The 14,048-nt window shown below is 31.9% G+C and overlaps 1 protein-coding gene across 6 annotated transcripts in view; it reads right to left on the bottom strand.

Annotated features, from left to right (window-relative positions):
• Window positions 1–14,048, bottom strand: part of Npc1a (Niemann-Pick type C-1a) — an 81,420-nt gene that overhangs the window by 54,281 nt on the left and 13,091 nt on the right. For all 6 annotated transcript variants that reach the window (XM_085953134.1, XM_085953132.1, XM_085953137.1 and 3 more), the window contains exon 2: window positions 12,369–12,488. In XM_085953134.1, coding sequence (XP_085809260.1) covers window positions 12,369–12,488 — 120 coding nt within the window. The remainder of the gene's footprint in view (window positions 1–12,368; window positions 12,489–14,048) is intronic.

Genomic DNA, 14,048 nt, shown 5'->3' with positions numbered 1-14,048 from the left:
ACCTACCACTAATATAAATACAAATATTGGAAGATTTTGTCCGCTGACCCGTTTTATGTTCTTAATGTATCATATTGATACCTATTAGTATTACAAGCAACAATACCGTACCTACATATCGATAAAAAAGTCACATACCTACTTGTTTATTTCTTTAGATATTTAAATATTTTGAGGATGCTCTGCCCAAACTGGTCTATTTGATTATAAACTATTAACATTGAAGAATTTCATCAAATCGATCGTAAGAAATTTCATCTTCAAAATACCAGTGGCGTACATCTGAAGATGCGAGACATCCCTGAAAATATTCGTTTGAACCTACTATTATAATATTATGTATTGCGTAAGCCGTAATTGCATTCTTCTAAAGGTTTTGCAATATAATATTGCTTCAGATTTTCACTTAGTCATTGTATTACGTTAATATTTATTGTTGTTTAATTTAATAAAACGCATTTTTTTGTAGTACTTATTCCACTTTTAATCAATAAATTAGGACCAGTTTCGTTCGCATCAGAGGGACATTTTCAACTGAACAAGGGAAGATTCAGTTGAAAATGTCCCTCTGAGGCGGACAAAACCGGTCCTAATTTATAGATTAAAAGTGGAATAAGTACTACAAAAAAAATGGAGCCATTGTCGAAAACTACCCAATCAAGACTCGTAACTGGACAAAATCTGACATTCGAATGAAATTTTCAAAATGGCGTCCTATGGTAGTTCGTAGTTCCATTTTTGGCCATTCTACAGGTAAGTTTGTAGGTGTGTAACGTTAAAAAAAAGTCCCGCCGTCCCATGTAATACTTCAGATTTTCACTTAGTGATTGTATTACGTTAATATTTATTGTTGTTTAATTAAAAAAACGCATTTTTTTTGTAGTACTTATTCCACTTTTAATCAATAAATTAGGACCGGTTTCGTTCGCATCAGAGGGACATTTTCAACCGAACAAGGGAAGATTCAGTTGAAAATGTCCCTCTGAGGCGGATGAAACCGGTCCTAATTTATTGATTAAAAGTGGAATAAGTACTACAAAAAAAATGGAGCCATTGTCGAAAACTACCCAATCAAGACTAGTAACTGGACAAAATCTGACATTCGAATGAAATTTTCAAAATGGCGTCCTATGGTAATTCGTAGTTCCATTTTTGGCCATTCTACAGGTAAGTTTGTAGGTGTGTAACATTAAAAAAAGTCCCGCCGTCCCATTTAATACATTGTACGCTAAAGGCGCGCCGATTAGGTGGCCATTCGACATAATTAGCATTATATTTAAATGTTGTTATTAAAAAGAAATTATCTGATATATGATTTAAATACTTACATATTATAAAGTGTAAAGAACTATTCATCACATAAAACGACTGGTACCTAGATACATATTTCATTAAAACACTTTATAATATGTACTTTCGTACTATTTCCACATTTATTCCATAATGTTGATATTCAACCGATTTTATCCTAATGGACATTTTCAATTGAATAACAGTACAAAATATAGGTAGGTACTAGGTACATATTATTGCATAAAAAGTCAATTAAGTATAGAGGACGTGGGAGTCGATTGTTTACTTGAACTAACTTGTTGGTGATATTTGTCCTTATTTATAAAATGACTGGTTTATATACATTACGAAATAGCGTAACTTCAAAACTGTGAAAAATTTGCTGTGTTTAAAATTCACCTGCCGTAGGTGTATGTATCAAAAAAGGTTCCCGACCAATGACAAAAACTTGAAGACGATTTTATTGCTTTTATCGCATGATACGTACAAGAAACCCACAACTTAAAAATGAATTATTTTCCATACGATAGTATGTATCATCATCAGCTGTAGTATATACCAATATTGCATATAAATTTATGTTTACATTTTAGATATAATAGTGCAACCATCTATAATACCGTGGATTTACAAGAATAAAATTACAAAGCGGCAGGTTTACATAGGTCGTAAGTGCATTTGCTAGTCACGCAGCCTTCGCTATCGAGGCTTGATAATTATATATTATATACTTACACAATATTATATATGTGACATATTATAATATTTAGGAATATTATATTTCATCCATTGTTGTTATTTTTAAGTTAATAAGTCAAAAGAATAATATCAACTAAGATTTAATAACAATAAACAAAAATGCAAAATGTACAAAGTGTTTAAAAGTACCTTATACACCTTCTAGAGGAAAGTGGTATAATGGTCCCTATATCTAACGGGTACGAGTGGCAAAAATATTAATCAATAAATTCTAATTGATGTATGTTTTGTACTAGGTATTCTATTAGTCATTATTTACGACCCGGCTTATGCCTTCTGGCTTATGGCCTTCTGGCTTCTTCGTGCACTATGCGCACTCACCGATCGTAAATGCACATTGACATAATAAAAGATTGTTAAAACCTTCTTACCTATTAGTAAAGGATCAAGTAAAAAACAAATTTTGATTATCTGAAGTGTTTGTGAAAAACCCGTAATGAATATATTACATACTATTAATACATTCAATAGGTAAGCCCGTTAAATCGTCATTTCCCGTAAACAATGGAACCAGCTAATGTGAAATATCACAAAATATACCTACTCACTAAATAAAAACAAATAAACAATTTTAAGCTATAATCCATAATCGTTAAAACTGAAGTGATCTCGGATTTTAAGAAAATACGTAGATCAGTTAACAAACGCGCAGGTTAAGTTTTTTTTGTTTTTTCTACCATATTACTATAACATCAAATTATAGTTTCATGTGTGAACTCCCAGATTGGATAAATCAATGAACTATTAGAACCAAGGTCAACTTGTTAAGGCAAATGGTAGGCACTGCAACTGTGTTATACCTATTTATATCTAATATTTTCTTGATAAAATAATTTATTATCAATGGTATTAGGTACTATATATACACAATGTATCAATGTCGACTAATTATGATTGTATCATTTTGATAACTTCCGAAATAAATAATTATATCGGGTTTATATATTTCATTGAAATAATACTATGATATATAATTTATAGTATTAGGGAGTAGCAATTAACAGAAAACGCATGTACTTACATATTTTGCATGATGAATATAAAGTTTTTGAAAATGGCCTATAAAATGTCAAAAAAAACATTACAACATCAGTACCTATATATTAAAATTGAATATCTCAATATGTCCAACCACTTGCTTGAAACACAAAAGTACGATTTGAAGTATCTTTCGTACGAAACTTTTTCTAAAGGGTTTCATTAACCACATAGGTCCGATATTCCCCATTTTACCCATCCATAAATCCATATAATATAATAATATGTTTTCATATTATATATTTTCGTAGTATCAACATAATATACGAAATCATTCAGATTTGGTACGATTTTAATAATACACTAGCTGTCAGGTCCTTCTCATTATGGGAGCAAGTGTGATTTGTTATTTGATAGTGAAAATAAAAGTAGTTTAGTAGAAATTTTAAACTTTGATTACAATAATAGGTATGTATATAAAAAGTGGAATATTATTAAATATTATAGATATTACTATTAACAACTAATTTTTCCACTCTATACGTAAGCGCTTCATTAATTTCTCTAAATAGTATAGTATATCTACCTACTAATAGCAGCGTTTCTATATAATTAAGTATCGATAAAGTCTCTTGCACATATTATCAATATCATTTATTTCATATTTCATTGTACCTACTACATCGTACAACTTATTTTTCTGAAAAACATAGGTTCCATAAATTATTAACGCATTTTTTAATTAAAAAATGTTGTAATATTCGAGTCCGTCCCAAAAAAAAAAGGACTCCAGATATCCGGTGTCTAGTGATGACTGATGATAATGTAATATACACGTGCGTGTTACTTTACAACTAGGCATTTACGTAAATGAATTTTTGGTTCATATACTTTGTTGGTTTAGTTTAGTGGACATTTTGGGGAAACTTTCAAATGACAAATTAAACTATCTGTCGTGTTTAGACCTTGAGGAGTACTACTAAGTATGTTTATAAGTATACCAATCATTCAAGCCGAAAATAAATAACAAGCAGTCAAAAACTCACGTTAGATCGTCGTTTACATCAAAGCATACCAAAATAACAATAAAAACACATAGTATCCAAATCCATATAGGATACTCCTTTATTATATTTTCGTAGTTTATTCATAATAATATATTCCAAACCAAGGTTATCGCATTAAAATAATATACATATTAAGATCTTTACTTAAACGAACATTACATCCTCAAAGCAAGCGAATTTATTGAAAAAAAAATATTATACGGTTAACTAATTTTCAAATATGCTTTACTCTTTACTCATACGAGTCACAAATGAAATTGTGTATGTATTCGATCAAAATATTCCTCAATTTTTTTACAATAATAAATCATGAAAAACTAGAGCATCATCCTGAAACAGGTAAGGTCAGCAAGGATAAGGATGCCCATTTCGAACTTCTGCCGACAAATAGGTACACTTGTGCGTTTTATGAATACCAAATTCCGTCCAATGTCAAATAAAAAGTATGTCAAGATGGTAAATAACGACCTCCACTATCAGATTAGGTGTCTACCAATCCGTCAAAATTGAGAGCCTCTTTTTTATTATGTAATATTTAAATTGAATACTAATTCGACAGTTTATTGAAAAAAACAATATTTCTACGGCTGTTGTAGTAAGCTATGTTTTGTAATTTGAAACAAATTATTGATATTTTACATTTTTAAAGTGTTTTATTTAATCAATTCATCTAAAAACACCAAAAACAAAGATGAACCTAAAATTTATTTTTTAAAAAAATACATTACAAAATGTGAATTCGAACGGATCCCCGATCTTATTATTACAATATTATTTTACTTTTGTTTATAAGTTTTCTGTGTAAGTACCTATTAACAGTATTTTTGAATAATTCATAGTTTGAATGTAATTTATATTTTATTTTCAATTACATTGATTTTTCTAGAAGATAAAAATATGGAAGTAAGTAAATATACATAACTAGAAAGCCTTTTTATTTATATCGAATCTAATTTCTAATAACGAAGATCGATTTGATACAAATAGAAACATAACTCGATGATTATTTTTTTCCCCTTACGTGTTGATTAATTAAAACATATTAAAATGTAAATCATCGATTACCTTAATGGTCGATGTGGTGGTACTAATGTGATATTATAATAACTGCTTGTTAAAAATATAAAAAAGTACCACAAGTATTAAATTACTGAAATATATTAATATTCTAATTGGCAGTTGAATTGGAAATTAGCAACACTAATAAATAGCATTGCAATGTCTCATACATTGCGTTAAAACTGGCATAATCATTAATAAAATTATTATCTTTTACAGTGGGTACCTAACAAGATGAATAATAAAAACAATATATTGTAATTTTTATTATGCATGATGCGAAGGCGATCGATATATTGTTACGAATGCCATATTTTATGACTTTGTCATATGTTTCCCAAATGACCTATCATTTATTAATAATTCTTGCCTCAAAGTCCAAATAGAATAATAAAAGTAAGTGATATAAATTACATTATTGTTATTATGCAAGTATGACGGGATAATCTTTTATATATTATAATGCTACAGCTTTTCCCGTTTTGGCGAGCGATTATGTGCCTTATTGGTTATGACCGATGGGTTCAAAAAAATAATCCGTTCTCGAATCGTATAAAATGGTTATTTCACAGTTGACACCCGATCATTACTTTCCATACCAATTCAGTGATTTTTGTTCATTTCTCAATATATTTTCGATCGACACGTGACTTTATTGACAACTGATATTATATCGGGGAATTTATTTTTTCACAGTGTTTGCAACACTCACAAGATGACAGCTTTAAATTTAAAATGCGTTTTAACCGATATACAATCAATTTTCACAAACTAATCATAATAAGATTAACCGATAAACATATTAGAACTGATTTATTTATATTTTTATGAATTAAGTTCTTTGTTTTAAGGTAAGTTTCGACACCTCTGACGGAAAGAAAGTCTTTTGACACAATGTATTTATTGATTATATTGTACGATATGTATACTAAATTACATTATTTTAATTTACTCACCACATATTTACTTATCGGATGCATTTGAGTAGCTTCAATTTGAATCCAGCACAATTTTATAAAACTCAACATAGTCACAAAAAAACCACTTTTAAAAACGTACCATCCGTCATTTCATTAGGTAGTTGTTTATGTAAAAAATGACAGCTGATATTATTTACGTCTTATAATAATTTATCGATGTTGAAAATGCACAGCACTATAATTACTCACATTTATAGCAAGTACCTATAGATAACTATAATTATTCAAATAAACAATAACATTTATACGAATTCCCATTAAAACTGTTTACTTATTTCATTTTAACCGCGGGCATTTTTCCGCATTTTCACGATCAACCTTAGAATAATATTTCAAAATTTGATAACGTTCTGTTTTGTTTTTTTTTTAATTTTTGTATGGCTGCTATATTTTTTTTTGAACCAATGAAACGTATATACATTTAATTAGCTCATATAACCCAAAAATATTTAAAAGGTATTCAACAATAATTGGTGTTGTAATATACATATTATTTAAATCATTATCAATCCACTCCAGGATGAAGGGTTCCGCAACCTGATTCTTCTACTAGCGGTTAAACGAATTTGTGATATTATACCTATTTCTATCATCCTTATCAACATCGACCTGAACCAACCCACTGCTGGATAAAGCCCTCCCTAGCCTGATTCTATTCCTTTCTGTCATTTGAATTGCTATTAAATTATATCTATTTACTAGCTGAAGTACCCGGCTTCGCACAGGATCGCTTCGTGGTTATATTTATCTTAAATATTTAAAAAATAATAAGAGGTAATTATTTTTTTAATATTAAAACATCTGTGTAATACAATATGGCAATATGAAAATAATTCTAATAGGAGTAAAGGTCAAACAAAAGAACACTAAATTAAAATCGAATCCAAAATATGCAAACGTTATTAATGCTATTAATATGCAGTGAAAAACCAAAATTGGATGGTACAAACAAACAACAAACTTTGTATTTTATATAATACTAATTAAGAAACCTTTGCAGGTGTGCGCACAACTTCTGACAAAAGTTTCATCGCAATCGGATGAATGGTATAGGAACGCATACGAATAGAAGAAGATGATGATTTTCTAATTCAGAAATCTTCGTGGGCATGCGCACGACAACTCACCAAAGTTTCATTGTAAACGAATGAACGGTATAGGAACGCATACGAATAGAAGAAGATGATTGTACTAATTCAGAAACCTTTGCGGGCGTGCGCACAACAACTTGTCAAAATTTCATCGCAATCAAATGAATTGTATAAGAACGCATACGAATAGAAGAAGATAGAATAGATGAAAAAGAAGAAGAAATGGTTGTATCAATTCAGAAACCTTTGCGGGCGTGAGCATAATACTTAATCAAAATTTCATTGCAATCGGATGAATGGTATAGGAACGCATACGAATAGAAGGAGAGGACGGTTGTACTAATTCAGAAACCTTCGCGGGCGAGCGCACAACAACTGGTCAAAATGTCATCGCAATCGGATGAATAGTATAAGAACGCATACGAATAGAAGATAGAATACAAGAAAAAGAAGAAGAAAATAGTTGTATCAATTCATAAACCTTTGCGGGCGTGAGCACAACACTTGATCAAAATTTCATTGCAATCAGATGAATGGTATACGAACGCATACGAATAGACGAAGATGGAATAGAAGAAGAAGATGGTTGTACTAATTCAGAAACCTTCGCGGGTGTTGGCACAATTACTGACGAAAGTTTTATTGCAATCGGATGAATGGAATAGGAACGCATACGGATAGAAGAAGAAGATGGTTGTACTAATTCAGAAACCTTTGCGGGTGTTACCACAACTGACGAAGGTTTCATCGCAATCGGATGAATGGTATAGGAACCATACGAATAAAAGAAGATATAATGAAGAAGAAGAAGAAGAAAATGGTTGTACAAATTCAGAAACCTTCGCGGGTGTTGGCACAACCACTGACAAAAGTTTCATCGCAATCGGATGAATGATATAGGGACCATACGAATAGATGAAGATAGAATGACGAAGAAGAAGAAGATGGTTGTACTAATTCAGAAACCTTTACGGGTGTAACCACAACGACTGACGAAGGTTTCATCGCAATCGGATGAATGGTATAGGATCCATACGAATAAAAGAAGATATAATGAAGAAGAAGAAGAAGAAGATGGTTGTACAAATTCAGAAACCTTCGCGGGTGTTGGCACAACCACTGACGAAAGTGTCATCGCAATCGGATGAATGATATAGGGACCATACGAATAAAAGAAGATAGAATGAAGAAGAAGATGGTTGTACTAATTCAGAAACTTTTACGGGTGTTACCACAACAACTGATGAAAGTATCATCGCAATCGGATGAATGGTATAGGAACCATACGAAAAAAAGAAAATAGAATGAAGAAGAAGAAGTAGATGATGATTTTTCTAATTCAGAAACCTTCATGGGTGTGCATACAACCACTTACCAAAATTTCATCGCAATCGGATTAATGGTATAGGAACGCATACGGGACAGACAGACAGACATACAGACAGACAGACATTCATTTTTATATATTAGTATAGCCTATACTCTTCGCGCAAGTGCAAGCAATAAGTTGACAAAGTTTTATCGCAATCGGATGAACGGTATGGCAGCGCATTAAATACGAACAAACAAACAAACACACAAACAAACAAATATTAATTTTTATATATTAGATATTGCCCGTGAGCCTGAATCAATCCACTGTTGGATGAAGGCCTCTTTAAGTTGTTTGCATTTCTGTCGGTCATATGAATTGCTATATTTATCAAAATTGCTGATATTATATTTAACCATTCATAATATCGTCATTATCATCATCAACCAAGATCAATTCACTGCTGGATGAAGGTTATCCCAACATAAATCTACTCTTCTTGATCATGTAAACTGCTATATTTTTTTTAAACTTGTGATTTTATATACCTACCCATTTATATCGTCATTATCGTCATCAACCTGTATCAATCCACTGCTGGAGGAAGGCCTCTTTAAGCTGATTCCACATCTTAAGGTCTTATAAATTCCTATTCTTATCAGAATTGGTCTAGAATAGACTCAGATATAATATGTATTGCTTTATTATTTATCAACATTTGTCTCGATATGAATGTCCCGCACCGGGAAACTATATTGTTTAAGGTTAATTTTTAATTCAAAATATGATTTTTTAAATATTATTCTATGGCTGTAAGCATTTATTTTTTTATAGACAATGAAACAAAATAATGTTTAAATTAATTTTTTTATGCTGCTAACCTTTTTCTATTATGTAAATGGTACCCGAAAGAGATTAATATTCGCGTTATATTGGATCGCTATTTATGATAATCACGATTGAGATGTATAATTATTTATCATAAATTTAAATGCACATATCTACACATATATTGTATTAAAATTTAAATGTCAGTGGTAGCAATCGGCGATTGCCAGCTGTTCTGCTAGGCCTAGCAGCCTGAAATGGTGTCAGACGATATTGTGAAGGCCCGACTCTAGAATAGACTACGCATATGACTACAAATTTGTATTGGCAGTGACGACATGCAAATCGTAAAACTGACAAAACAGCGAAATGTCAAACTGTCTGACGTGAATGAAAATCCATCCCGAAAGGAAAACTATGGCGCCGTCTATACATACTTTACAATTATATTAAAATCCAACACCATGTCATTAGGACGCCAAGCCGTCTGCAAGACCTAGCGAGACAAGACTGGCGAGAGCCAGCTGGCTCAGCTAGTTTGATTAATTTGATAGAACATTTTTTTCGGTGACAACACTAACAAAAATGTAACCAAAAATAATGGTGTCATCATCAGTATGATGTTTATTAAAACAACAAAAAATTACTAACACGCTGTAATACAATATTTTAAGTATATAGGTAATGAAGTCATATTAGTCGGTCGACATCGATGTTTACGAATAAAAAAGTGGTATATTACTTCTTACTATTTTCGGTACTAAGAGGAGCATATTATAAACTTCCACCGAGTGGAGGTTGTATAAATAGGCGATCTAACGTGGAATGGTTAGCCAATCGCCCAACCCGCGTTCCTTGCAATATAGATCAAACACACATTGAAGAAACGGCATATAATTTTTTGCCAGACGCGGGATTCGAACCGGCAACCCACGACTTCAGAGGCGTGTGAAATATTCACGAATAGCACTTACCTGCGTCGTACGTAAAAATAACAATAATCGACTTTAACTAATAACACTTTGATTAGAGTTTTTAACATCGTCAATATTATGGTATGCCGCCCAAACTGCTTTGGTCCAGGCCAACTACAAAAATATGTTGTGTAAATTGATCAAAGCGTTAATTAATAAAGAAAACATACTTATTACGTTGAGCATCGAGTGATGTTAAAAGCATATGTTTTAATTTCCGTTCTACGTTATTGCCTGAATAATAACTCAACAATAAATAGTACCGACCAACCTATGGTACCTAAATCAGTGATTCCCAGTCAGGTCCGCGAGCTGTATAAAGAATTCGAGGGAAAAAGTAGAACTCGACACCATTTTGTTTATGCGTGTTACTGCGTGTTAGCGAGAAAATTTAAGTGTTCCGCCGACCAAAACAGGTTGATAATCACTAATATACATTACATTCTAAGTATACATTACATACCATAAATATATTATAAAACTATACTGTGCCTTATTAACCTAAACCGAGGTTGAAATCAATCAACCATTAGTCAAAAATCAATTTGATGGCCACAATGTTTTCGAAATAGAAATTATATAAGACTGGTAAAATAATATATTCCAACATCACTACTTCGTAATGATAACGAAAAAGTGGGAGAAAAAATGATATCTACTTTCTACTGTTGCAAATCTCCATGATTTTGTTGGTAGACCAACGGCTAATAACTGGAACGAGAATATTGATGAGATGCAAGAGATTTGTGATGACACTGATAACTGATAATTATGATTATTTGCTAATTATTGCCATACTTTTTTCTTTTGCTATTTTGTCGTATTTATTATCGTCAGGCATATACATAATAATAATATGTTTGTATTGGTTATAACGACAGATTCCCAACCTTTTCATAGGAAGGAATCCTTAACATATTTTGCAAAATCTCTGGGAATACATAACAATAATATAAAAATATTATTTTTCATTTTATGTACGGTTTACCGGAACAGTGTGCACTTATATTTCGTGTTTATAAGGACATTTTCTATGTAAAGTAATTTAATTATAACCCTAATCACTTTAGTTACTAACCAAGCTTAACATCGTCTTTTATATTATTAATATGATTGATAAGATAACTGTATCTGCTATTAATATTCTTTTATATCTTTCCGCTGATCTGCCGTGGCTTTTTCATCCATTATTATTGCAACAATTGCGATGGCAATATAATTAATTTATATTAAATTTTTGGGGCGCGGTCCGGTCCGCTAATCCCTAAGGCAAGGCAATATAATGTCCTTCGAATTATTGTTAATACAGGGGAACTATAATAGATGCCGTATGTAGTGTTCCTTGATCGTAGGTTTCAATAAACTCTGCAGAACCTCGTTTATCCGGATTATTCAAAACAAACACAGGTTAGCTTTCTTAGACGTTTATTTCCGCGATTTAAATATTTATTTTTAATATTATCGATATGCCATCAGAAAAAAACGTGTTGTATTATCATTAAAAGACAAAGTGGGTATAAGCAATGCTTTGAAAAGAGGTGAAGAAATTACACAGTTTACGAATTGTACCTATAACATACTAGGATGGCAACTTAGAACGGAAAGTTATGAAAAAATCGCGAAATAAAGAAGTCGAAGAGTGTACTTTGATGTGGTCCATTCAAAAGCGGTCATCTGGACAGTCAATATAATATGGTCTATTATTATGTGAAAAAGCGAGATTTTTAAACACAAGATTGAGTGGAGATTTAAACGTCAAAACAAGTTCGGGTTGGCTCGAAAATTTAAAGGGCGACATGGTAATAGAGAAGTGGAAATTCACGGGGATTGAGTAAACATTCCTCCAAGTTTGGAATTTTATGTCTGATTCTTTACGCTTGATGTAAAGTACAATTTATTCAAAATTTATTTAACTTTGAATACTGGGTGTTTTATGACTCATGAGTTTTATGAGTTTACGACACAGTTTAAAATAAAAGTAATAATCAGATCCAGGGTGATAATTAACTGATAGCATGCAAACTTACATGTCCTTCGACCGGCAGTACTTTGGCCGTGCCGTTGTAATAGCAGTTCTTCGTTTTGTCCGCGTCCGTGTAACACTCGTCGTACCAGATGCAGTGGCCGTCGTCCGCCGCCGAAGCAACCTTTGAAACAGAAGAAATTTAAACAATTAGTCACCATTTTCACGCTTATATCAAACACAGTGATCCATTCACTACAAACAGTATGTTATATATATATCGATAACAAAGATATATCTAGAATTAAATTTGTAATTTCAGATGGTACCTGCTGTAAAACATACATTTTAAATAAATTACAACCCATTTTTGTATAAATTAAAAATCACGTATTCCTATAACAAGTTATTTAATTATTGCTATCATAATATAATATTGGAATTCATTTATTTTGGTACCTACTCCATTCCCTCATCGGTACATGGTGGTTATTTTGATATATTCGGATAGGAAATGGAAAAGATTTCCCATGCCTGACAGGAAGACTATACAGCATTAGGGATAATTCGGAGGTGTGCATCAAAATTCAATTACTACGGATTATAGTAGAATAAACATGCGAAGATGTAATTTTTTCAACTGCGCAGGAATTGAGGAAGAATCATTATATATTGTCGCGGTTTGTCTTATTTTCTGTTTAAACTATCGAACCTTACGCCTACTGTGATATGTTTATTGGTACTGGTGCCTATAATACGGTGACGGGTGATCATTCGTCCTTTATCTATACACAAGACTGCTTTCGGCCTTTACGGCAGCTGACTAAAGTAGGAAAGTATCGAAATATTAACACTTATTGTAACAATTACAAAGTCGTACTTTATTTTTCCAGAAACGGAGAATACATTCGGCACCTCAGATATTGGCAATCTGTTTCTTTTTAGTCATTGTTGCGAAAGAAGTGGTACTTTTTCTGGAGGTAAAATATTGTGTGATAGGAAAACGGAAAATTCAAATATTTTCCGCATGCTATAAAAGAACGGTAAATTAATTATTATTTTATGATACAGGAACTAATTTAACCAAGAATTAATTCGAAAATGTCGTCAACGGTAGGAAAATACTCGTTGATAATCTACCTATAAAATATGGAAATATCTTCAACATCCAATATATTTCGATCAATTTTTATGTAAATTAATATGTATACTAATTACATAATTTAAATTTGCAAAAAAAAATAGTTTTAATATACCGTGAGTGTCGATGGTCATTTTATATGGAAGTTCGAAACATAATAAAAAGTTCGTTGTGTTCAAAGAGACTGGTTTCAATAACACTAAAAGTGCAAACGAGTTGGAAAAGCGCCAACGAAGAGGTGAAGGCGAAGGACGCCGTTATTTTGTTCGGCCATTCCGGTAGGACAAACCTACTGCCGGAATACAACAACCAAATAAAATGCTTTCACGAATTTACAGCGAAGAAATGAATCTTTCATTGAAATATGAAAATAATAATGTATACAACGGGTGTTTTGCGCCACACGCAGGGTTTACCCCTGGCCTCGCGCTGTTTTAAAATTAGACTATTTCAGCGGCTTCTGGCGTTTCATTTCACCGACCATCCACTGTCAATCTAACTTCTAACGAGCGAATTAAAATAATATTATGTTGAAGGTCCGTGTGGGCTTCGCCTTCAAATCGGAATGAAAACTTTGACTAACAAGCTCCCTTTCAAAGAGTT

Source organism: Rhyacophila brunnea, unplaced genomic scaffold, assembly GCF_057557595.1.
Source record: "Rhyacophila brunnea isolate RB1 unplaced genomic scaffold, BYU_Rbru_1.0 scaffold_3, whole genome shotgun sequence".
NCBI lineage: Eukaryota > Metazoa > Arthropoda > Insecta > Trichoptera > Rhyacophilidae > Rhyacophila > Rhyacophila brunnea.
Note: the sequence above shows the minus strand (reverse complement) of the source record. Positions and strands in the feature narration are given on the sequence as shown.